Source organism: Loxodonta africana, chromosome X (genome assembly GCF_030014295.1).
Source record: "Loxodonta africana isolate mLoxAfr1 chromosome X, mLoxAfr1.hap2, whole genome shotgun sequence".
Lineage (NCBI taxonomy): Eukaryota > Metazoa > Chordata > Mammalia > Proboscidea > Elephantidae > Loxodonta > Loxodonta africana.
In genome coordinates this window covers 145,563,105-145,589,233 of record NC_087369.1, presented here as the reverse complement: position 1 = coordinate 145,589,233, position 26,129 = coordinate 145,563,105, and the positions used below count along the sequence as shown (strand labels likewise).

The window sequence follows — 26,129 nt, the reverse complement described above, 5'->3', positions numbered from 1 at the left end:
GAAGTTCCTGGATAGTTGTCAGAAGTATGTTTTATGACTTTCTTTGAGTAATCGTCAATTATCAGCTTACTAGTTCCAGTAATTTCTTTATTATTTTATTAGGGTGTATTTTTCCCTTCATGGTTACTTAGTAATATGGTTGGATTAAGATAAGTTATTATTATACGTCATTGCTTTTTACTAGTAACGTGAATTCATGAAGATGATGTTTGGTTGCTCTTGGGAAATTTCTTTTAGCCTATCCAGTCCATTTTTACAAGCAAGATTAGGACGGCAAACTTGGAAAGAGAATTTCCCTCACCTGCCCCCTCATTCACCTACCCCTACCCTTGGCAGAAAAAAAAATGATCCAAGGGTCGTCCCAGACCAAGGTAGGGGAATAGGAGTAAGAATGTGAGCTATCTATAGTAATGATGATGATAATGATAATGTAGGTGCTGTTTTTGGAGTACCTTCTATGTTCTAGGCATTGTGTTAAGCATTTAATCTGATTTAAAAATTTTTAAATTTTGTTGTTGAGAATATTTACACAGCAAAACACACATCAGTTCAACAGTTTCTACCTGTAGCATTTGGTGACATTGACTACATTTTTCAAGTTGTGCGTCCATTCTTGCCCTCCTTTTCTGAGTTGTTCCTCCCCTATTAACATAAATTCAGTGCCCCTTGAGGTTCCTATTTAATCTTTCAAGTTGCTGTTGTGACTTTGATCCCACACTGATAGTTCTTATAAGAGCTTAATGCTCAAGGCAGACATTATTTACTAAAAAAAAAAAGCTAAACTTATTGTTTGGTTTTAAGAAGAGTTCAGGGGGATATTTTTGGTTTAAGGTCTAAAGATTATCTCAGGGCTGTAGTTTCAGGGGTTCATTCAACCTTCATGGCTCTAAGAAGTCTGGAGTCTATGAGAATTTTAAATTTTGTTCTGGATTTTCCTCCTTTTGATCAGGATTCTTCTATAGAACTTTCAGTCAAAATGTTCAGTAATGGTAGCTGGGCACCATCCAGTTCTTATGGTCTCATGGCAGAGGAGGCAGTTGTTCATGGAGGCAATTACCAACACTTCCCATATCCTCTTCTTACTCCTGGCTCACCTTCTTCCTGTGTTGCTCCAGGCAAATAGAGACCAATACATCAGTTGCCTTGGATGGCAGCTTGCAAGCTTTTAAGACCCTAGGCACTACATGATGAACTAGGAGGCAGAACAGAAGCACTAAATGTGTTATTAGGCCAGTTAACTGGGATGTTCCATTTAACCATGACCCCAGACTTCCAAACCAAGAAACAAACCCCATGAGGTTTTTGGTTGTACATAAGCAGCTTTTAATTTTATTTTAATCCTCGTAGCAGTTGATATAAGGTAGATCAGAAAAATGAAGCTCAGAGAAGTAGTGATTTTTCCAGACCATGTTGCCTACATTCCAGGATTTGAACCTGGGTTTTCTTGGCTCCAGAGCCCATGATCTTTTTGCTACATCATGTTGTAGGGAAATAATTTCCAGGTTAAGATAACAACTTTCTTTAAAAAGACCTGAGAGCTATATTAACCTGAAAGAGGAATCTGAGGTAACTTGATGGGCTGTTGGGACCTCCGAGGTGAGTTAGGTAGTTGGTGATACTGAGGACTGGAGTTGGAAATGGCTGAGGGCTTTTTAGTAAATTCACAGGGAAAGTAAAAAGAACTTATTAGAAGCTGATTGAGGGTAGAGAAGTCAGGGATAATGAATGAGTCTATTAGAATGGTCTTATGAGTTAGAACAAAAAGAATAAAGAAAGCAGGAAAAGCACCGTTGGGATAATAAAATGCTATATTGATTGCTGAGGTAACTCAGCTAAAAAATTTACTGAGATCCTATTAAGCATTTCTTGTTATGGTCAGGGAAACCGTGGTGGTGTAGTGGTTAAGAGCTATGGCTGCCAACCAAAAGGTCAGCAATTTGAATCCACCAGGCAGGCGCTCTTGGAAACCCTATGGGGCAGTTCTACTCTGTCCTATAGGGTTACTCTGAGTCAAAATCAACTTGATGGCAACAAGTTTTTTTTTTTGGTTTATTATGGTCAGAACCTAGTGATGGGTATCTTAATCAGGTCAGATGGCTAAAATGAGAGCAGACTTGACTTGAAGGATAGGAGGATGAACCTGGTACCCAGGTACCCTGAGCTTAGGGACCTGGGAGGTAGATCTTAGGGTTTAGGGCCCTGGAGGATAGATAGATGTTGGTTAAAGAAATGAGCACAGTTTAGCTCTGACCCATTGAAATAAGTGTCCTTGAAGTTGTAGGCTGAGGAGGAACCTGAAAGAGTAGATAGCAAAGTGACAAGAGGAGTTCCTGGAAGGGATTGATTAGATACAGATAAACAGCCTTAGTGAGAAATTGAGATTGTACTGCAGTTTACTTTGCATACAGTTACATCCTAAATTTCTGTTAATACACTCCAAGCTGACTGTGTGCTTAGCTGCAGTGGCCAGGATATGGAGAAATGGCAGTGTCCAAGAAGGGAAAGAGAAGGGCCAGGAAAATGTGGACATGCCTGAGGATAAATCCTCTTCTCTTTCACATCTCAGTGATGGCAGTAGAAAGTAAACTGAACCAAAGCAGTGGTAGGGCATCTTTTGTTTGGGAGAGAACCCTTAGAGGACAATTTTTATTACTTCATTACCTCTTTCTATAAAAACAAGAAAAACAAAACCGTTGCTGTCGAGTTGATTCTGACTCATGGTGACCCCGTGTGTTACAGAATAGAACTGCCCTGTATGGTTTTCTTGGCTGTAATTGTTACAGAAGCCTTTCTTCTGAGGTGGCACTGGGTGGATTCGAACCAACAGTTTGTGCCACCCTGGGACCTCTTTCTGTGTTGCTGTTGTGTGCCACTGAGTTGATCCCCACTCATAGTGACCCTATAGGACAGAGCAGAACTGCCCCATAGGGTTTCCTAGGCTGTGATATTTATGGAAGCAGATCGCTGGGTCTTTTCTCTTGTGGAACAGTTGGTGAGTTTGAACCACTGACCTTTCGTTAAGCAGCCGAGCTTTTAACCATTGCACCACCGTAGCTCTTCCTCTTTCTATAGTACATTCTAAATTATCAGTTGACTTTTTAAATAGGGTAATAGTATGTAGTCAATAAAAACAGTTATCTGAAAATTAACCTTGTAATCCTGCCAGTCCTGGTTGAAATTTCTGATGCTTGACATTTAGAGCTAGTTGATCCTCAAATCAGAAAATTGTTTGACAAACTTTCTGAATAATTTACTGAAACTCAAGGAGGTCTTAGTTTTTTCTTTTTAACATTTCAGTAGGAAGAAAACTAAAAACTTGAATGAATTTGTTTACTGAATAGAATTTTGATTCAAAATAGGATGTTAAAAAATATCTTTTAATACTGTCTTTTCATAGTATTGTGGCCAGGTGCCTTGGTTAGAACATTTTATTTGGAACCAAGGTTGCCAAGGTCAAGGGTTTGATCTTCATGAGTAATAGGATCTTTAGAGTTAGAGGACATCTTTGTTGTCACCCAGCTCAGCTTTTTACCCAAGGAAGGAATCTCTTCAGCATCTCTGACAAGTGGACATTTAAACTTTACTTGAAGTTTCCTTCCGTTTTGGAGAATAGTCTTTTTTTTTTTTTTTGAAGCTTTGACATGGCAATGCAGGTAGGTATCTCCTATATAACTGACTTACATGGATATGTCACAAATTACAGGGAGCTCGGTTAGAGAGCATGGGTCAGCCTCCATTATCAGGAGAAATTCTTTCCGAGCATTCATATGCTGCATATGAAGGACAGCTCATGTTTACTGTAGTTTTATATTTTTGCAAGTTCAGAATGAGGCATTTTAAAATGACCTACTCTTAAAGAAAACAAGTGTCTTACAGTGCTAGAGAGTCTAGAAAAAAAAATCAGACTTTCATTTTTTTTCTTCATCCTTATAGATATTGAGACAAATTGTTTAGAAGAAAAAAACAAAAGAGACTATTTTACTCAGTTGGTATTAGCATGTTTGGTAAGTATTAAAAATTTGTTTTCCTTTCTAAGTTTTGTATTGAACAGTTGTAATCACAGTTAATCGTGTTAATGGAGGAGAGAGTTGACGTTCATTTGACCATTATGAGGTGAGGTTTGGGTTTTGAGATTGAACGTTTTGTGAAATTAGACATACTAATTATTTCCATGAAATAGGCATGTTATCATATTCCTTAAACTATTTGTACGTATAAGACTTGGCGATATTCCTTGTTTAGTATTTTAAAGTTCTTAACTAAGGAAAAGGTAAGCAATTATAAAGTGAGTAGGAAGATTTGGACAGCTTTTAAACTGAGAATGTTTTCATAAACTCTTTATTAGGCAAGGGGAAAAAGAATGGAGGTAGTTTAAAAATAGTAAGTTCTAGAACTTGTCATAATTATTGTCTAGTAAATCATTTTATGTTCATGAATTTAGAACCAAGGAGAAATGCCATCACTCAGACCTGGAAGAATGTCCTTGTCTTTGCTGTACTAGAATTTGACTCACAGTAGAAACTAAAGAAGGCTGAAGTGCGTGCGGTATTATCTTAAATGAAAGTTCAGTTAAGACAGACACAGTTTTAATTAGAATTTCATCTTGTCATTTGTGGGTTGTATATAGCATGCATACATTTTTTTGATGAGATTTTTTAAAGAGCCATATGTTATATATTTCAATCTTCGGAGAGTCATCACTTTTGTTAAATTGAAGTTCCAGGTCTTTTTATAAATTATACATTTATTGATATATCTAGAATGTGATTTTTGTGTTCTTATTTGGGAAAATTATTTTAAATTTATTTAAGATTGTGTATGCACAGTTGGAATGCTGAGGAATAAATGGCCTTTAATATTTTTTAATGCAGTATTTAGTTTCAGACACAGTTCTAAAGGAACGTCTGGATCCAGAAACACTGGAATCATTGGGGCTTATCAAACAATCACAGCAATTCAATCAAAAGTCAGTTAAAATCAAGACAAAACTCTTGTAAGTACATGCATCTTATGTTGCAGATTTAGTAGCTGAGTATGGTTTTTGGTTCTTATGAAAAGGCAAGTTTAAAGATTTTTTCTTTTGGTGGCGTTAGCATGTGTCTTGTGTTTTTTGCTTTCTAAAAATAGGCTAAGATTATTGATTTACCAGTAAACTTTACCTTTGTGACATTGATGTTAATTTTATCCATATTAGAAGTTAAAATAATATTCAATGCTTTCATTATTACCAATAAAATAATTTATAACTAAGGCTATACTCTTGAGTATATTCTAGTCAGTGATGGAAATAGTGGTATGTTGTCTCTGGGTATTAGCAGTCTCCTCTTCTTGTGTTACTAGTTTTCCCATGAATTAATATTGGGATGTCTCTTATGAACCATCGTATCTAAAAGATACACAAAGAGGTAAACTTACCAAACCTATTCTTATGATTGTTGTAAATTAGAGAGATAAGAAAATTCAATGAGTAGAATACACTACTCTTATGCAAGCTTGTTAATTAAAATTAATTTTATCCCCTTAATAATGTTTATCTAATTTCAGTTATAAACAGCAAAAATTCAATTTGTTAAGAGAAGAGAATGAAGGTTATGCCAAGCTGATTGCTGAATTGGGGCAAGATTTATCTGGAAATATTACTAGTGATTTAATCTTAGAAAATATCAAATCTTTAATAGGTAAGACATATCTATCTAGTATGTGTTATTATTAAGATAAGTTTTTTAAACTATTGGAGAATATCCATAAAGACAAAATGAGTGCATTGAATATAGTTTTTTTTTAATTAAGAAATGAAAGTTTCTATCTTATACTTTTAAGATTTTATCAGCAGTTATGGGATGATATTTATCAGAAATCTTTTTGTCACTGTTACCTATGTGTTTGTATTAGTTTCTACTCTCTAGTATTTCCATATTTAATTTTTTAGTATTTCTCAGTCATTTTATAGAGGGCAGAAAATAAATGAGCAAATTGGAACATTTAATAAAATCTTCATTGAATAGTTGTTTTGAACTTGATTTTAAAAATAACTTTAAAAGGGACTTTGATACACATCTTATTTTATCTTTCCAGCCCCGTAAGGTAAGTGCAGCAGATGTTGTAAAAGTATGTAATTGATAGGAAAGTGTTATTATATCTACCTTTTAAATAGAATTTCTTTAGCATTATTTTTTTCTTTTTATTTGCATTGGGAATTTGAAGGAAATACAAAGTAGGAATGACAGTAGAAAATTATAGTAATCCTGATTTTTCAAGGATGGAGAGTTTTGCTACTATTTGTTAGGTGTTACAATGTCCTAGGGAAGAATTCACAACACCTAGGTGCCTTAGGTTTTGAGACCTGTCATAGAAGTCATATTCCCTGACTTCCTGGTTATATTGTAGGGGATGCCTATGTTTGGTTTCTCAGTTCTTTCTCTCCGTTTTTGGAGTTTATGTATGACTACGGAAGAGAGGAGGTGACCCAATCCTTATCCCCTTTCTCCAGTGCTCTGTGTAGGGACTCAAATAAAACTGTATTTACTACAGTCATCCTGTTTTTAGCTAAGTGTTTTGGTGACCAACAAATATAGAAGGTAAGGAACTTTTAGTTTAAATTTACCCTTTGGAGTAAGCTTAATTCTGTTAGCAGATCTACTCTCTTTGCTACTTCTTCCTGTTGTCAATTTAACACCAAGAGTGGTGTCCTCCCACCTGCCCCCACCCCGGCTGCAGGGCCCTTGCTTACTTGTGTGGCAGTGAGCCATTTTTTTAATCCTTCTGTTGAGATTCCTTTCCATCCTTTCCAGGGTAGGCTCTACATTTTTCCTACAGCACTTTGGTCTTGCTTTAGAAGCATGTCAGTACTGCTTTGCTATAGACTTGCTTTTCCTGTATCCTGCCGTGTACTTAGTTAAGATGTTATTCCCCATATATTGGTCTACACTAGATGTTGTATGACTGGTTTGCCCTTCTCTTTAAGAAGAGCCAGCTATTGCTGTAAGGGTAAATACTTTTACCTCTTATTCTCATGATAGAGGAGCCTTTTAGGTGAAGAGGAAACCCTCATTGGTATTATACCAAATGTACTCTTTGTGTGTAGAGTGGGTGGTCACTTAACTGCCTTAGTTTCCCCAGGTTTCCATCTGGGTTGTATATATGGAGCACTCTATGTATCATGCCTACACTGGCTTCCTATGGCTTTTTCCGTAGACTGAGAGGTAGGTAGATACCTTGCTGAGAAACTTAGGGAAGATAAGATAGGGATATAAAGTAAAAACAAAAGACATAAAACCAATTGAGCAGTTTACATCACACAGAATTTTTATTTTAAGAAAACTAAAGTTTAATTGCAGAATTTTTAGGCTCATACAGTTTACTGGGCGCACAGAAGAAGCTGGTTCTTTTCCTGACCCTGTCTCTGATATATAAATGGCTTCAGGGATTTGTTCACATCTGGGCTAACACTGGACTTCTGGCAGGAGTTAGCAAATTTTTTTTGTAAAGGGCCAGACAGTAAATATTTTAGAATCTGTAGGCCATATGGTCTCCATCCCACCTACTCAGCTCTGCCACTGTAGTATGAAAGCAGCCATAGACAGTATATAAATGAATAACTGTGTGTTTCAGTAAGACTTCATTTGTTGTTGTTAGGTGCCATCAAGTCAGTTCCGACTTGTAGCGACCCCACGCACCAAAGAATGAAACACTGCCTGGTCCTGCACCACCCTTAAAATAGTGATGCTTGAGCCCATTGTTGCAGCTACTGTGTCAATCCATCTCATTGAGGGTCTTCCTCTTTTCTGCTGACCCTCCACTTTACCAAGCATGATGTCCTTCTCCAGGGACTGATCCCTCTGACAACATGTCCAAAGCATGTAAGATGCAGTCTCGCCATCCTTGCTTCTAAGGAGCATTTTGGTTGTACTTCTTCCAAGACAGATTTGTTCATTCTTTTGGCAGTCCGTGGTATATTCAGTGTTCTTCACCAATGCCACAGCTCAAAGGCATCAGTTCTTCTTCAGTCTTCCTTATTCGATGTCCAGCTTTCACATGCATATGAGGCAATTGAAAATACCATGGCTTGGGTCAGGCGCATCTTAGTCTTCAAGGTGACATCTTTGCTTTTCAACACTTTAAAGAGGTCCTTTGCAGCAGATGTGCCCGATGCAGTACGTCTTTTGATTTCTTGACTGCTGCTTCCATGGGCGTTGTTTGTGGATCCAAGTAAAATAAAATCTTGACAACTTCAGTCTTTGCTCCATTTATCATGATGTTGCTTATTGGTCCAAAAACTTCATTTATGGACACTGAAATTTGAAGTTCATATAATTTTCATGTGTCACAAAATATTCTTCTTTTGATATTTTTTCAATCTTTAAAAATGTAAAAACCATTCTTAGCTAGTGGGCCATACAAAATAGGCAGCAGGCCATATTTGGCCTGTGGGCTTTAGTTTGCTGACCCCTGCACTTTGTGCCAGGTGTCATGGTGACAGTATCAACTGGAAATTTATGAGGGGGGAAATTTGGTGGAGCTAGTGAAGTGACCCTTTGGAGTAAGTTTAAGACAGAATGAATTATTGATTCCTCCCTTTATCTCAGGGCGATTTCTATATACCTTTCTAATTCATGAAAATGATTTCAAATCCAAAAAGGAACATAGACCGGTGGAGTGTTCAAATTAAGTAAGACTCTTGCCTAATGAAGATATCATGGAAGGGCATTTTTGTAAACTTCATTTGAAGTTTATGATTAGCTTAACATCTTGTTGGTAACACAGTCCCTCTACATAGAATGGTCTATATTTCTTTTCTTCCTTTTAAAAATATTTTTTATTATCCAGCAGTATATGAGCATAACTGAAGAAATTAAGTTGTACTCAAAGACTTAAAATATTATTGTACTTAAAATGATTTTCCTCTTTTCTAGAGGAATCCATTTTCAACTCTTTCTGCTATTTCTTCTGACATTTATGTCCATAACTCGAAATGACATGCCTTTCTTGCTGTTGGTTAATGTTTTTTTTTTTTAATATTATCTGTTGACTTCTATGTGCAGTATCAATTTATCTCTTATACCATGTCCCCATCACACTTCCCCTTTTCCCATCCTTTCAATAAATTAATAGTTACATTAAGATTTTTGGTTAAATCAGTGTTTTTGTATTATTACAACTGTATAATATGCAGGTGAACTACAGTTTTCTGTGAGTATAGTTCCTTTTTTGTATAATTTTTTGCTTCTCCTGGAACTAATAATTCCTTGATTTTTTAAATTTTCTGTGAAATCTGTTGCTAGTTAATTTTCCTAACTCTGAAAACTCTTAAGATCAATACATGCATGTATCAGTCAGTTCTATTTTTTCCCCCTTGGCAATATCCCTTCTGGAATCTGCATCCTCTTCCTCTAACATGTATTTGCTCAACTGCTGGGGTTCTAGGACTTCCATTCACCATCGTTCACTTCTTTCCTGTGTTGGGTCTCTTCGTTTGCTGAATCATGTTTTCCTATTTCTTTGTTTACTTTCTTGGTGTGAAGGAGCATATCTTCCAGTAGCTTTCAGAGAATGGGTGCGTGGCAAGTACAAATTGATACCTAACATCTTTGAAAATATCTTTATTTTACCCTTTGTCTTGAGCAACACTTTGGCAAGTATCATTTTCCTTCAGAATTTTTGAAGATATTGCTCAGTCTCTGGTTGCCAGTGTTGTTGAGCACCCTGGGGTCATTCTGGTTCTTCATTCTTTGTAGGTGGCCTTTTTGTCCCTTATCAAGAGGTTTTTTAGGACCTTTTCTTTGGCCCTGGTTTTCTTAAATGATATGCTTTGGTGGGGGTCTTTTCATCCATTGTGCTGTGCACTCAGTGGGCCCTTTCAACCTGATAACAAATGTTCTTCAGTCCTGGGAGGTTTTCTTGTGTCAGGGGAGGAATAGCTGCCTAGGTACACGGGCAAGGGTAGGGGACTGGGATGGCCAACTCAGCAGTTCCCAAACTTTTTTGTCTCAGGACCCCTTTATGCTCTTATTGAGGACCCCAGAGCTTTCATTTATGTGTATTACGAATTCCTTCCTGTCATTATCTGAGACAGGAATTTTTCGTTGACAGGAAAATTGAGGTTACGACTTAAATTCTAATGAATATCCTTTCAGTATTTGAATTTATTGAATTCCTTCTCAGTGTAAATTCCATCCAGGCCTTGCCTCATCTGGCCAAAACAGCTCGCTGACCCAGCATCCTGTTTTTCATGGCATCTCTGGATTAGTTTCTCTTTGTTTACTCCCATTGTTTTCCTTTTAGGAGCAACCTAGACTTGTACCTTACAAAAAACTATCTCAGGTCTGATTTCCTTCACCATCCATTGTCAGAGCTGATAAACTAGTTTGGGAGACTAGGTACTTTACCTACACTTCCAGTATACTTGGTCTTATCAGGAGAAATCACTATTTATCATCCTTTAGTTAAAAGGCAGTCAAGTCACATGTTCCCTAAAAGATTCTGGAAAATCCAAGTGTTCATAGCGTATTAGAGAGTCTGGGACTCTTTACTGCAGCATCAAGCAAGGAGTTAGAACTATTATGAATCTGTATGTTGGTTGCGATCTCAAGTCTGACACTAAATTTGAACATCTTATTAAACAGGAATTTAATAATTTAATTAGCAGGCTTTTGAGCTGCCAAGTTATAGATGCACAAAAGTAGTTCCTTAATCAAGATGGAAAAAGCACCTTTTAGAACTTAGAGAAGATATCAGAGATGGACTCCTTTGATGAGCTAAACTATAAGTACTACACTCTTCTAGATGCCCTTCAAAAAAAGTGATTGCTGGAGATTCTTTCCCTCTCCTTTGAATCAATGATCAACAAACTTTTTCTTTAAAGGGCAAGATAGTAAATATTTTCTGGCCTTGTGGGCCATGTGGTCTTTGTTGCAGCTACTTATATGCTGCCATTATGACACGAAAGCGAGTGTGGCTTTGTTCCAGTAAAACTTTTTTATAATTTACCGAAGTAGGCAGCCAACTGGATTTGACCCACAGACTGTAGTTTGCTGATCTTTGCTCTAAATTAAGTTTTGGCTAAAAACTAGTCATGGAGCTAGCTTACTGGAGGTGATTTTTGGTTTCTTTGCATATAGAACTCATCTTTATTTTTTTTTGCATTTGAATTTTTTAAAAATAGCTTCATTGAAGAATAATTTACATTCCTTAAAAATTCACCCATTTTAGTATACAATTAAGTGATTTTTAGTTAATGTGTGGAGGTGTGCAACCATCACCACAATTTGGTTTTAGAACATTTCCCTTATCCCCAAAAGATCCCTCATGCCCTTTTGGAATCATGTCCTGTTCCACCTCCTATCCCTAGACAACCACTAATCTACTTTCTGTTTCCATAAATTTACCTATTCTAGACATGTCATATAAATGAGGCCATATAATATGTGGTCTTCTGTGTCTGGCTTTTACTTAGCATACTGTTTTTGAGCTTTATGGATATTGCAACATATATATCAGTATTCCCTTCCTTTTTATGGCTGGCTAGTGTTCCACTGTATAGATAATGCCACATTTTGTGTAACCAGTTGTTGGACATTTGAGTTGTTTCCACTTTTTGCTATTATGAATATTGCTATTATAAACACTCATGTACAAGTCTTTGTGTGAACATATGTTTTCATTTCTCTTGGCTAAACCCAGGTGTTGTAGTGGTTAAGAGCTACGGCTGCTAACCAAAAAGTCGGCAGTTTGAATCCACCAGGCACTCCTTGGAAACTCAGTGGGGCAGTTCTACTCTGTCCTGTGGGGTCACTATGAGTCGGAATCAACTTGTGGGAAATAGGTTCTAGATACCTAGGAATACAATTGATGGGTTGTATGGTAAACTGATGTTTAACTTTTTAAGAAACTGCTTTCCACAGTGGCTCTGTCGTTTTAACATTTCTGTCAGTAAAGTTTGAGGATTACTCCTCCATTTTTAAACTTGATTGGTTCTTTTGGGTTTCAGGATGGGTGAAACTCAGGGAATGGATGTTGGTGGGAGAAGCTAAAAAGCTTGTCCCCACATAGGCACACGTGGCAGCTAGGTATGCACAGGGCAGTTTTTTTCTTGAGAGAGGGACATAGTGGTATTTTTAAAAATTTTATTTATTTGTTGTTGAGAATATACGTAGCAAAACATACACCAGTTCAACAGTTTCTACATGTACAATTCAGTGACACTGATTACATTCTTCACATTATGCAGACATTCTCACTGTCCTTTTCTGAGTTGTTCTTCTTCCATTAACATAAACTCACTGCCCCCTGAAGTTCTTATCTGATCTTTCAAGTTGCTGTTGTCAGTTTGATCCCATATAGATAGTTCTTAAAAGTACGTGTCTTAGTCATTTAGTGCTGCTATAACAGAAATACCACAAGTGGATGGCTTTAACAAAGAGAAATTTATTTTCTCACAGTCTAGTAGGCTAGAAGTCCAAATTCAGGGCCTCACCTCCAGGGGAAGTCTTTCTCTATTCACCCTGGAGTAAGGTCCTTGTCATCAATCTTCCCCTGGACTAGGAGCTTCTCCATGTAGGAGCCCCGGGTCCAAAGGACACGCTCTGCTCTCCTACTGCTTTCTTGGTGGTATGAGGTCCCCAACTCTCTGCTTGCTTCCCTTTCCTTTTATCTCTTGTAAGATAAAAGGTGGTGCAGGCCACACCCCAGGGAAACTCCCTTTACATTGTATCGGGGATGTGACCTGACCAAGGGTGTTATGTCACACCCTAATCCTCTTTAACCCACAGGCAGAGGTTATGATTTATAACACATAGGAAAATCACAAAATGAAGGACAACCACAGAATACTGGGAACCATGGCCTAACCAAGTTGACACATACTTTTTGGGGACACAATTCAATCCATGATGGTACAAAATGCTCAAGGCAGACTTTTTTTTTTTTTAACCAGTTAGTGAAACTATTCTTTGGTTTTAAGAACACTTCAGGATATTTTTGGTTTAAGTTTTAAAGATTATTTCAGCACAGTAGCTTCAGGGGTTCATCCAGCCCCCATGGCTCTAGAAAGTCTGGAGTCCATGAGAATTTGGAATTCTGTTCTACATGTTTCCCCTTTTGATCAGGATTCTTCTATGGACTCTTTGATCAAAATGTTCAGTAATGGAGCCAGGCATCATCCAGGTCTTCAGGTTTCATAGCACAAGAGGCAGTTGTCCATGGAGGCAGTTAGCCACACATTCCATATCTTTCTCTTATTCTTGACTCTCCTTTCTCTGTTGCTCCAGGTGAATAGAGACCAATCGTTGTGCCTTGGATGGCAGCTTGCAAACTTTTAAGACCCCAGGCACTGTGCAACTAGAAGATAGAACAGAAGCAGTTAACACATTATTCGGCCAATTAACTGCGGTCTTCCATGAAACCATGACCCTAAACCTCCAAACTGAGGAACCAAATCCTATGAGGTTTTTGGTTGTACATAAGAAGCCTTAGCAGCTACACTCTTTTTTTGTGAATCTATTTATCATTTTTTTTTATTGTACGTTAGATGAAGGTTTACAGAGCAGACTAGCTTTTCATTAAACAATGCACATATTGTTTTGTGACATTGGTTGCCAACCCGACATGTCAACACTCCCCCCTTCTCAGCCTTAGGTTCCCCATTACCACCTTTTCTGTCTCCTCCAGCTTTGTCCTTGCCTCTGGACTGGTGTGCCCATTTAGTCTCATTTTGTTTTACCTGTTCACCCTTAAGCCAATGATTGGACAAGCTAATCTTTGGCTTAAGCATAAACCTCAGGAGTGACTTCATTACTGAGCCAAAAGGATGTCTGGGGGCTGTACTCTTGGGGTTTCCCTAGTCTCTGTCAGACCAGTAAGCCTAGTCTTTTTTTCTGTGTGTGTGTGTGTGAGTCAGAATGCTGTTCTGCATTTTTTTCCAGCTCTGTCCTGGACTCTCTATTGTGATCCCTGTCAGAGCAGTCAGTGGTGGTAGCTGGGCACCATCTAGTTGTACTGGACTCAGTCTGGTGGAGGCTGTGGTAGTTTTGGGCCCATTAGTCCTCTGGACTAATCTTTCCCTTGTGTCTTTGGTTTTCTTCATTCTCCCTTGCTCCCGAAGGGGTGAGACCAGTGGAGTATCCTAGATGGCCACTCTCAGGCTTTTAAGACCCCAGACACTACTCACCAAAACAGAACGTAGAACATTTTCCATATAAACTGTGTTATGCCAATTGAGCTAGATAGTCCCTGTGACCATGGTCCCCACAGCCCTCAGCCCAGCAATTTGTTGCCTCAGGGAGTTTGGATGTATATCACACAACTTTTGCCACTTCAACTTTTTATAGGTATACAACTTATTGACAGCAATTTCAATAATTGACTGTGCAGCCCTACCCTTAGTATCATTTTTTTCATCGCCATTAAGCCCCCCCTGCCCCTTTCTCCCACCCCTGGCAATGACTAATAAACTATGGTCTCTATACATATCCCTTTTCTTATCTTTTTATATAAGTGAGATTATACAGTATTTGTCCTTTTGTGATTGACTTGTTTATTTCACTTGGCATAATGTCTTCCAGCTCTATCCATATTGTAGCACGTATCAAGACTTTGTTTCTACTGCTGGCTGAGTAGTATTCCATTGTATTTATGTACCACGTTTTGTTTATGCATTCATCTATTGATGAGCATTAAGTTTGTTTCCACCTTTTGGCTGTTGTGAGTAGTGCTGCAGTGAACATTGGTGTACAAGTTTCTGTTTGAGTTTCTGCTTTCAAGTCTTTTGGATATATACCTAATTGTGAAATTGCTAGGTCATATGGTAGTTCTATTTTTAGTTTCATGAGGAACCTCCACACTGTTTTTCACAGCAGCTGTACCATTTTGCATTTCTACCAACAGCGGATAAGGGTTCCAGTTTCCCCACATCCTGGTCAACATTTGTTATTTTCTTTTTTTTTCTGATCTTAGCCTTCCTAAACCAAAAATCAAACCCATTGCCGTCGAGTCGATTTTGACTCATAGTGACCCTATAGGACAGAGTAGAACTTCCCCATATGGTTTCCAAGGAGCACCTGGTACATTCAAACTGCCGACCTTTTGGTCAGCAGCCATAGCTCTTAACCACTATGCCACCAGGATTTCCTTAGCCTTCGTAGTGGGAGTGAAATGTATCTCTTTGATTCTTGCCTTGAGACATCAGAGTTTTGTTTTACAAATACTGTTTCTTAGAAACAGTGTAGCGTAGATTTTGTTAGCCTATTTCTAAAGGAATTCTTCCTGGATGCCAGAGCTTTTCCTTTTTTAAAAAACAGAGTTTTTCTGTGTCCTAAGTTCCATTCTGTCAGGAACATGATTGAAGCTATAATGTTTTCTTGTCTGAAATATACAGGCTAGTTGTCTCTAGTCATGTTTACAATATTACCTTGGCATTTTTTTGCTGTTAAAATCTCAGTTTGGCCGTATTGCTACAACAGCCATTGTCAGTTTAATCATATTTCTTTCCTCTTGTTATAGTCATTTGCTCTAATATCCTGGCCATCTTGTTCATATTTGGAGAAACTCCAGTTTCTTTTTTTAATTTTATTGTGCTTTAGGTAAAAATTTAGAGAGCAAATTAGTTTCTCATTCAAATGCTTATGCACAGATTGTTTTGTAATGTAACATTGGTTGTAATCTCCTCAATGTGTCAGTACTCTTCCCCTTCCCACCCCAGGTTCCCCATTTCCATTTGTCCATTTTTCCTATCTTTTCCTGCCTTCTCGGCTTTGCTTTCAGGCAGATGTTCCCTGTTTGGTGTGTTGTATGCTTGATGGATCTAAGAAGCACATTCCTTCTGTATGTTATTATTTGTTTTATAGGCCTGTCTAATCTTTGTCTGAAAGGTGAACTTTGGTAGTGGCTTCAGTTCAGAGTTAGAAGGGTGTCTGTGGGCTATAGTCTTGGGGATTCCTCCTGTCACACCAGTAAGTTAGGTGGTCTTTCCTAATTTGAGTTTTGTTCTACATTTTTCTACTACTCTTTCCAGGACCCTCTGTTGTGATCCCTGTCAGAGCGGTCGGTGGTGGTAGCCAGGCACCATTCCAGTTACTTTTCAGTGCATTTCTTCAAAGATACGTTATCCTAAAAGGTTGTGAATTCTTTGCAAGGGTAGGGGAAACATTTTATTAATCTCTGGATCACAAGCAACTGACACTTAATGGATTTTTGTTTAATGTTTATTTAAATGAAAGGACGAATCCATGGCTGCTGTTAGTTGCTGTGGAGTCAGCTCTGACTCACGGTGACCGTGTGTATAACAGACTGAAATGTTGTCTTGTCCTGGGTCATCTTCCTGATCAGTGGTGTATTTGAGTCCATTGTTGCAGCCAGTGCTGTCAGTCCATGTCATTAATGGTTTCATTTGTTTTCTTTGGCCCTCTATTTTTACCAAACTTGATGTCCTTTTCTAGCAATTGGTCTTTCCTGATGATCTGTTCCAAAGTAAGCGAGTAGAAGTCTCACCATCCTCTCTCCTAATGAGCATTTTGGTTGTATTTTTTTCTAAGACTGATTTGTTCATTCTTTTGGCAGTCCATAGTATATTCAGTATTCTTCACAAACACCACAGTTTGACTGCATCAGTTCTTCTGTTTTCCTTTTATTTTTTTGGAAAAAAAAAAAAAGGATGGCCGTTATGGATTTGCCACTGGCCCCCTTCTGGTTCCCTGTTTGTTTCTCAAAATACATAAAGGCATGTGTGTGTATATTTAGGCAAATGAAATATATTTCTCAGTGTAACTGGTAGTAGAAGAAGGGAGCTAGGTTTATGATCTCTGTCCAGAGTATATGATTATAGATTCTTGGGCTGGACAAGTCTTTCTAAGATACTTGAGCATAAGAGTGCTTATGTTCTACCACAGCTGGGCATTAGAAAAAAATTTTTTTGTCATTGTAAGTCTACTGATTTTTACTAGAGTCTCATTGTATGTGAAATAGCTGTTACTTAGCAAATATCTAAAGTTTTAAAAATCATTTTCTAAACCTTATATAGAAATGGTCATCCTAATTGATTGCACTGACTTAGGGCACTTGAGATACTTAATAGATAACTCACAAGCTAGTTTTTCTTATGTGAAAGGTGCAGAGGTTGACTTATGTCATAAACAAAAGTGTATACCTTTTCTTTCAGACTATCGCCTTACTAGCACCTAGAGGGACATGGGTAGCTGATAGTACAAATCACTGATAGAATAGCTTTGATGGAGTAATACTATTAAATAAAACATAATATTAGTGGTTGACATTTTATCACATTGAAAGCATGAATTTCAGAGCAATGTGAAGGAAACACTTAAAAAATTTCCATATAACATGTTGCTGTTCTAGTCCTTTTTCACAAGTGTTGTGTGAATAGCTTAATGGTTAATTACAGTTTTTCAATATTATATTCAAAATCTTGTTTGTCCTTTCTGATAGAATAGAGTAGTAGTAGTTATTTCTAAAAATCTTTATTGAGGAATAATGCCCATAAAAAATAATTTAGCAATTTTAAGTGGACACTGTTGATTTTTCCCCCCATTCCTCATTGCCCCCCTCCCCCCATCCTCTGGTAGCCAGCAGTCTTCTTTCTTTTGTCTTGATGGATTTACCTATTATAGATATTTTATACAAATGAGATCATATAATATTTGTCGTTTTGTGTCTTAGCATTATGTGTTCAAGGTTTATCTGTGTGGTGGTATATATCAGAGCTTCCTTTTTCTTTATAGCTGGATAATACTCCATTGTGTATGTACTACAGTTTGTTCATTCATTCATTCATGTGTTGTAAACACTTGGGTTGTTTCCACATTTAGCTATTGTGAATAGCACTGCAGTGTACATGTGTCTTCTTGAGTCTCTGCTTTCATTTTTTTGGGGGGAGGGTTATATACCTAGTAGTGGAAGTGCTGGGTCATATGATAATTCTGTGTCCACTTTTTGAGTAACTGACAAACTTTTCTACAGTAGCTGCATCATATTACATTCCCACCAGCAATATACAAGTGTGCAGAGTTTTCTACATCCTTGCCAACATTTATCATTTTCTGCTTTTTAGATAATAGTTGTCCTGGTGGGTGTGAAGTGGTATCTCATTTGATCTCGAGTTCTCTGATGACTAATGATATTGAAGGTCTTTTCGTATACTTGTTGGCCCATTGTGTATCTTCTTCGGAGAAATGTCTATTCATGTCTTTTGCTCCATTTTAAATTGGGTTGTTTCACTTTTTAAGACACTGCCAGTTTTACAAGGTGATTGTACCATTTTACAGCCTCATCGGCAGCATATAAGGAGAGTTGTAGTTGCTATTTTGAAGTCACTTGTACATTGGAAGACCATACTGGTTTTTTTTTTTTTTTGGAGGGGTGCAAAGTATTTAGATGTTTTCATCCCAGAAATTTAGGGAAACATATTTTTGGGAAATTTATGAAAATCTAGAGCACTTTTTAGTAAGACATGATCACTGCTTTAGTCCTTTTTTCTCATAGTATGAGAAACAGGAGAAAATGTGTTCTTACCTGGAACTGAAGAGTTAATCAGACATTAGGTTTATAGCATTTAATATAACTATGTATGGAGTTAATAGATGTAACTCTGGAAATCTCCTCTTACAAAAGAGTGAGGACAAAAATAGCTTATGTAAGGCTTATCTTGGAAAAATCATGTAAGTCATTAATAAGGTACCAAACATCTCTTGTGAAGTTCAATACAGTTCTTTTTTCTTCCAGCATGAGAATAAATCACTGTTTATTTGCTTATTCCAGTAAAGTGGTTAGCTTGCGTTTAGGGACTATGTCTAATGAAAAGTAATTTAAAATACTAGAATCCCATTCAGCTTGATGTGAGGCATGTGGAAACTGACATAAACTGAGGGAACAGCAATTTCATATCTTATGCTCACTCTAGGTCATAGGCATACGGTTTGTTGAGAGGAATGATGGGTGGAAGTGTCTATACAGTAGCCCCCCTTATCAGTGGTTTTGCTTTCCACGATTTCAGTTACCTGTGGTCAGCCAAGGTTCGAAAATGTTAAATTAGTACATAGCATGATGAAATCTCATGGTGTCCCACTCTGTCATTCACATAACTTTTATTACGGTATATTGTTGTAATTGTTCTATTTTTAGTTATTGTTTTTAATCTCTTACTGTGTCTAATTTATCAATTAAGCTTTATCATAGGTATGTATGTTTAGGACAGATCTTACTATATATAAGATTCGGTACTATCTGCAGTTTCACACATCTACGGGAGGTCTTGGAACGTATTCCCCCATGATAAAGGGGGACTGTTGACTTCAGTTATTTCTCTCTTTTTTTGTGTGTAAATGGTCGAATTCTCGTAAGGTAAATGCATATATGATGTGACTGCAGTATAATAAAATTATGTTAACGGCTGAAGCCATATGCATATAATAATAATAATAGGGTGGCTAGTAGGTTTTAACTTACCCTAGGAGATTAGGAAGGATCAGTACACATGAATACCTGAATTGATTATTCAGTGCTTTTTTCCCTTTCCTAATACGCCTAGGTTGTCTGCTTTCTTCCTTCTCTCTTTACTTGTGTCCTCTGCATTCCTTTGTTGTATCCTCAACTCCCTTATATTCTCTCATCTCTTGAGTAGCAGTAGCATACCTCTTTTCCCCTTAGAATGCTGCAAAAACCATAAATATAAATCAGCGCTAAAATTATATTTTATAGATCTGTTGTATATGTAAGATAAACTAAAAATTGACTTTAAAAAAGATGGTCCATGTTCATGAACTTGAACTTTTAACTGTTTATCAATGTTCCAATAACTTTTTTGTAAAAATTTAATAAAATTTTTAGTTGCCTAATTTGTGTACAGCATTGTTTTATTTCATATTTTAAGAATTAAAGATGTGGATTTCTTTCACTAGCCTGAGTAATTAAGAACTGATGAGACAGTGTGGCATAGAAGAAAGGTTACTAGACTCAGTGTCACAAGTTCTGAGCTCCAGCCCTGTTTGTAACCCACCTTGTGATCCTGGGCAAGTCACAATTCTCATCTTTAGAATGTGGGGTCTGGATTTGGTATTGAAAGCTATGAAGATTTCCCTCTGGGGGAGGGGAAGCCAATGTGCAAAATAAGTTGTTTTTGCAAACATGTTTTTTTTTTTGCTATATAAGTTATCCCTGAAAATTAATGGCTTTATTAGAAATGATGTATAATCACTTTTGAATTTGTGTATATCTCATCTGTTGCAGGATGCTTTAATCTGGATCCCAATAGAGTTTTGGATGTCATTTTAGAAGTGTTTGAATGCAGGCCAGAACACGATGACTTCTTTATATCTTTATTAGAATCTTACATGAGTATGTGTGAACCGCAAACACTGTGTCATATTCTTGGGTTCAAATTCAAGTTTTACCAGGTAATAAAAAATATATATATGTACATATATATACACACACACATACTACAGGTTAATCTCATAATTTTATATATACAATTTAATTTTGAATTTTATTTGTAATTGTTGGTTTCAACTCATTCTAGCAGAGAGATAGAAAATGGATAGCTAACAATACAACGTAATAAGTAGTGTTTTAGTGGTATGAATGATGTGATACGAAAGCGTAGAGGAAAGCATGATTAATTTTTGCCTTGAGAGAGATAGAGTCAGGGAATACTTGACAGACATGACCTCCTTTAACTTGGTCCTTGAAGGATGAGTAGGAATTTGTTGAGAGTTTTCTGTTCAGAAGTAACAGTGTGAGAGCGAAGATGTAGGGGTGTGCATGTACATGCATGTTGAAGGAATGAATGATACATAGTCTGATGTGGCTGAATTATAAGATGTGGGGAAAAGAAGAGGCAAGAATCAAAGCTAGAAAGGTAGGCTCACTTTAGATTATTAAGGGACTTAATAACTGTGTTAAGAGTTAGAATTTTATTGTGTAGACAGTGGCCATTGGAATATTTTAAGGATGCGAATACGTACTTGAGGCATATCTTATATCGTTTTTCATTTAGACCACAGTAGGTATCTAACTAATCTCTATGCCTTGAGTTATTTCTCCTTCAAATCCATCTTCCATGTTATTGCTACTGTTACTTTCTAAAAGAGATCTAATTGAGGCACTTTACTGCTCAAAATCCTTTGCCTATAGGATGAAATTCAAACTTCTGAATGTGGCAGGAAAGGCTCTTTACAGTCTAACCCTGTACTTTCTTTCCAGCCTCATCTTTAATCATGTTTTTTTTTTTTTTTTTTGTCAAATCTACTATTCTGGTCATATCAAATACCTGGCCTTTTCCTGAGCTTAGGTATAGGCATTGCTGTGAACCTTTGTACAACTCCTTATAACCAGAAAACTATTCTTACCCAACCCTTTCACCTCCCCTTTCTTCATCTTGTGAGTTCCTATTTATTCCTTAATATCAAGTGGTACTTGACTCTGTAAAGGCTTGACTGACAAGTCACCCATGCAGGATTCTTAATCTATATTTTTATAGGACTTGACACATTTTTCTAGTACTTATCTTAGAATAAATTGTGCCTATCTCCTTTGTCAGATTGTGTGCAATTTGTATCCGGGTGTGTGTTTTACTAATTTCTGGGGGTTAGTTTACAGCTCAGCCTGTAGTAAAGATCACTAAATATAAATGAGTGATCTGTATTTCAGGAAGATAACTCTCTAGTTAGTAGATGGTAGGTAGTGGGATTTCCATGTAATAAGGCCTCCATTGTCCTTTTGGCATAGCTTTGCTAATTTGCGTATCTGCTTTGGATGATCAGTTAAGAAATATACATTTATTGAGCATTTATAATATACTGTTGCTTTGCTGGGCACAGAACATACTCTGATGAAGAGGAGTATCTATTCCTGTCTTCTTGGAGCTTGTGTAAGAGGATTCCTTTTAGGATTCTCAAATGATATATCACCTACTGCCTCTGATTATACTTTCACTTTCCATTCTCTGGGATGCTGCAAAAGACAGAAAACAGATCAGAGCTTAAAAGCGTATAGCACTTAGAGACCAAACAAGATACACGGCAGGGCTTTTGGGCAAACTCATTACACCTTCATCTTTGTTCAGAAATTAGTGATGGTAGCTGCTCCTTTTCCTAGTAATAGCCAAGGAGCATACTCTTAATACAGGAAAGAGAGATTCAAGCATTCCATCAGTTTTTTAGAGGCACCATGATTGCTTTGAGTTTGGAAACATGAACCCAGCTGCTGAAGTGACAGTAGCTGAAATTTGACTTGGGCACGATAAATTAGAATATAGGTTAGGGCTTTGGAGACACTAGCTTTCAGAGCAGATCACAGTGAATAATAATGATCTGCTGCATTAAATCAAGTATTGTTAGCTGAATTGAGTTTTAGAATTGGAAAAAATCTTTTTGTATGAAAATATTCCTCATGATAATGTAAACATCTTTTGAGCTGAATTAAAATGTACCTGGAGTGGTTGACAATATTTGAATAATTTTTTTGTGAACATTTTTCTTATATAAGCAGTACCCAAACAAGAAACATTTGATTTAGAAATAACCTGTTACTGGAAAGAGCAACCCTTGTATTGCTCTGTGTAACACTGTATTCCCCCGTTTCTATTGCCAGAGCTGTCTTGTGAGAATCTGCAACTTAAAGGGCCACTGAGGGTAAGGGGAGAAATGTTAGAAAGTCTAGATAATTTGTGATTTGGGAGGTACAGTAAGGAAAACTATGAAAATCAAGAACTGCTTAGGGCGTGTAACCCTGGTAGGTTTCTAGGCATGTGTGGTCTATGTATTAGTCCCTTGCTTAACTCCAACCCCCTTCTCCCTATCAGCTCCTCAGCCCCAACCCATATTCTGACCAATTGAGAATTTGGATTAATAGACTTCTTTTTTTTAATGCTAGTACTTCTAGGCATAGCTAATTATTCCAGTTGTAATGTCAGTGAGGATGGTTTTATTCTGACGTCAAGCGGTGATCAGACATAATGGATGCTTTGACTTAGAAGGATGATGGGGAATTTAAGCCGTTGTAGAGCACATGAGCATTTTGGAGAATAGGGCAGCCACATCTGCCCTGTTCCCCTGACAGGAATTGCTATAATAGAGGGTTTAGGGACAGCATGAGGAACACCACAGGGAACAGGGAGAAAGGACTGGAAAGTGTGAGGGTACCACAAAACAAACTTGGCTGTAGTTGTCTTGCAACAGGAAAGAAGGTGATAATTGCTCTCACCTGTAGCATAGCCCCTTGATTTTTGAATTCAAAATGCAATGATAGTGGTAATAGTGGTACCATTGTTAGGTCCTATTATACCCCAAATTCATTCATTTAAGAAATATTGATTGATTGCCTATTATGTGCCAGGTACTGTTCTAGGTGCTGTGGCTACATCTGTAAACAAATCTTTGCCTTAGTGGTCCTTACATTCTAGGTAAATTATATGGTATCTTAGAAAGTGATCAGCGTGATGGGACAAAAAAGAAAGTACAGAGCAGGATAAGGAAGGTTGGGAGAGCTGGAGTGGTAGGTTGCAATTTTAAATAGAATGGTGAGAGTAGACCTCATTGAGGAGATAAGATTGAAGCAAAGGCTTCAAGGATGTGAAAATGTAAACTATGTGGACCTCTGGGGAAGAGCCCCTAGGCAAAGGAAACAGCCAGTTCAGAGGCCCTAAGGTGAGCATGTCTGAGGTGTTTGAGGAATGGGAAGGAGGCCAGTGCGGGTGAATTAGAGTGATCCAGTGGGAGAGTAGTAGGAGAAGAGGTCAAACATGAGAGACCAGATCACGTAGGGCTTTCTAGGCTAGTGTAGGGTTTGACTTGGGTACTGAGTGAATCAGATGGAGGGTTTTGAGCAGGGGGTGATGTGGTTTTTTTTTTTTTTTTTTAACATTTTGCTGTGTTTTAGGTGAAACTTTGCACAGTAAATTAGTTTCTCATTCAACAATTCATATACAAATTGTTCTGTGACATTGCTTGTTATCCCCACGTTGTGTCAGCACTCTCCCCGTTTCCCCCTCTGCCTTCCTCTGCCTTCCATCCCTCCAGATTCCCTGCTGTTCCTTGCCTCTCATCTTTGCTTTCGGCACATATTGCCCGTTTGTTCTCATTTAGTTGATTGTCCTCAGGACCGCATTCCTCATGGGTAATTGCTGTTTGTTGTGATCTTATTATTTAGCTTTTTGTTTCACTTTTACTTTTTCACTTTTATTGTGAACGTTTTCAAACATACAGAAAAAGAGTGAGTAGTGTAATAAATATCCATAGCCCATCACCTAGAATTAGGTTTATTAATATGCTACCATACTTTTTTGAAATATTAATTCATATTACAAATACCATGAAAGGTCTCTCCTACATAGTTTGCACTTTTGAAAAATAAGGACATTTTTCTATATAACCATGATATCAATTTCATACCTAACTAGATAAATAGTAATTCATTGCCATTAACTCGGACCATATTCAGATTTCCCAAATTGTCCCCCAGATGTAGTTTACAACTTATTTGTTCAGACTTTGATTCCATCAAAGACCACACATTGTATTTGGTTGTTAATGATTCTTCAGTCTCTTTTTAACCTATAATAGTGCTCCCCTTCCTTTAATCCCATTAACTTGTTGAAGAGAGCATTCCCTTTGGAAGGTTCCACCTTTTAGATTTATATAATTACTTTTTCATGGTTAATTTCTTCACTGTCCCCTGTATATTTTATACTGTGAATTAGGTCTAAAGTCTTGATAATGTTCAGGTACAATGTTTGTGGCAAAAATGCTTACAGCTTGTGTTATATGTTTCATATTGTATAACATCTAATGTCTGTCTCACTTTTAATGTTTCAGTAAGCTGGTGACAGTCTTAATTCCCTCCATTATACAGGTATATTTCCCTCCTTAGCAGCAGCAATTTATCTGCAGGTCGATACTTTGCTACCATGTGAATATCTAACTTCTTATTAACCAAACATTAAAATGTTTTAGACTTCATGGATGAGCCTTGCCTGAGCCAGTTATTTTTTAGGGGTTCCAAATTGTTGATTTATTAATTGTATCATGTCTTCTACAGTTATTAGCTGTCATTCTTCTGTAACGAAGAGCTGTCTTATCAACTCAGGCTATTTGGTTACCCTGAAATACAATTCCTACTGGAAAGGCAGGGCAAATGCTTCCCCCTGCCCATTTAATTGCCAGGTAACAGAGTAAGGAGTTTAATAGCTACCTCCAATGGTGACACGAGTGGTATGTGTGTGTGTGTGTGTGTGTGTGAGAGAGAGAGAGAGAGTGTGCCTGTACATGTGTATGTTGACGTAGATTCATAAGGGATCAGTCTGATTGTGGTAGCAGTGAAAGTTGATCAAATTTTAGATGTATTTTGAAGTTAGAACCAGTAGTATTTGATGGTCATTGGTATGAGAAAGTAGAGTTAAGGAATATTCTAAAGTTTTTTTGGATTGAGCAGCTACAAAGATGGTACTGTCATCAACTAAGATAGGGAAAATTTCAGGTAGAGTGCGTCTTGAGGTGTTGGGGGTGGGAATCAGGAATTGTTTTGGATATGTTAAGTTTGAGATGTCTTTTAGATATCTAGGTGGAGATGTTGATTAAATAATTGAATATATGGATCCGTGTTCAGGAGAAAAGACTGGGCTAGGAATAGAAACGTGGGTGTCAAAAGCATGTAGATGGTATTTAAAATTGTGGTACCTGATGAAATCACCATAGGATGAATAGAGAGAGACGAGAGGCGAGAACTCCAAGGACCGAGCCCTGGAGTGCTCCAATGTTAAGAGGTCTGGGAAAAGAGGAGGAACCAGGAATGGAAGTCGAGAAGGAATAATGTGAGATAGGAGGAAAACAGAGAATGTGGCATCTTGTAAGCTAAATGGAGGGAAAAATGATCAACTGTGTCAAATGCCCCCTGATAGTTCATGTAAGATAAGGGCTGAAAATTGACCATTGATTTATTAGCAGGGAGGTCAAAACTAGCCATTTTCGTGTTGTTGGCATGGTATTATGAGACAACTGGAAGAGCAGATTTGGAGATAGTGAGAACAGACAGCTTTATCAAGGAGTTGCTACACAGGGGAGCAGAGAAATGGGGTGGTAGCTGGAAGGGGAAGCTGAGTCAAGAGAAATAGTTTTTTTTTTTAAAGA

At 37.5% G+C, this 26,129-nt stretch overlaps 1 protein-coding gene across 11 annotated transcripts in view; it reads left to right on the top strand.

The window, feature by feature from the left end:
* Positions 1-26,129, top strand: part of THOC2 (THO complex subunit 2) — a 114,595-nt gene that overhangs the window by 19,079 nt on the left and 69,387 nt on the right. For all 11 annotated transcript variants that reach the window (XR_010319648.1, XM_064277550.1, XM_023553850.2 and 8 more), the window contains exons 5-8: positions 3,934-4,004; positions 4,872-4,993; positions 5,545-5,678; positions 20,233-20,399. Coding sequence is in view for 10 of the 11 variants with exons in the window: in XM_064277550.1 (XP_064133620.1) it covers positions 3,934-4,004; positions 4,872-4,993; positions 5,545-5,678; positions 20,233-20,399 (494 nt within the window). In the remaining variant the exon portion in view is untranslated. The remainder of the gene's footprint in view (positions 1-3,933; positions 4,005-4,871; positions 4,994-5,544; positions 5,679-20,232; positions 20,400-26,129) is intronic.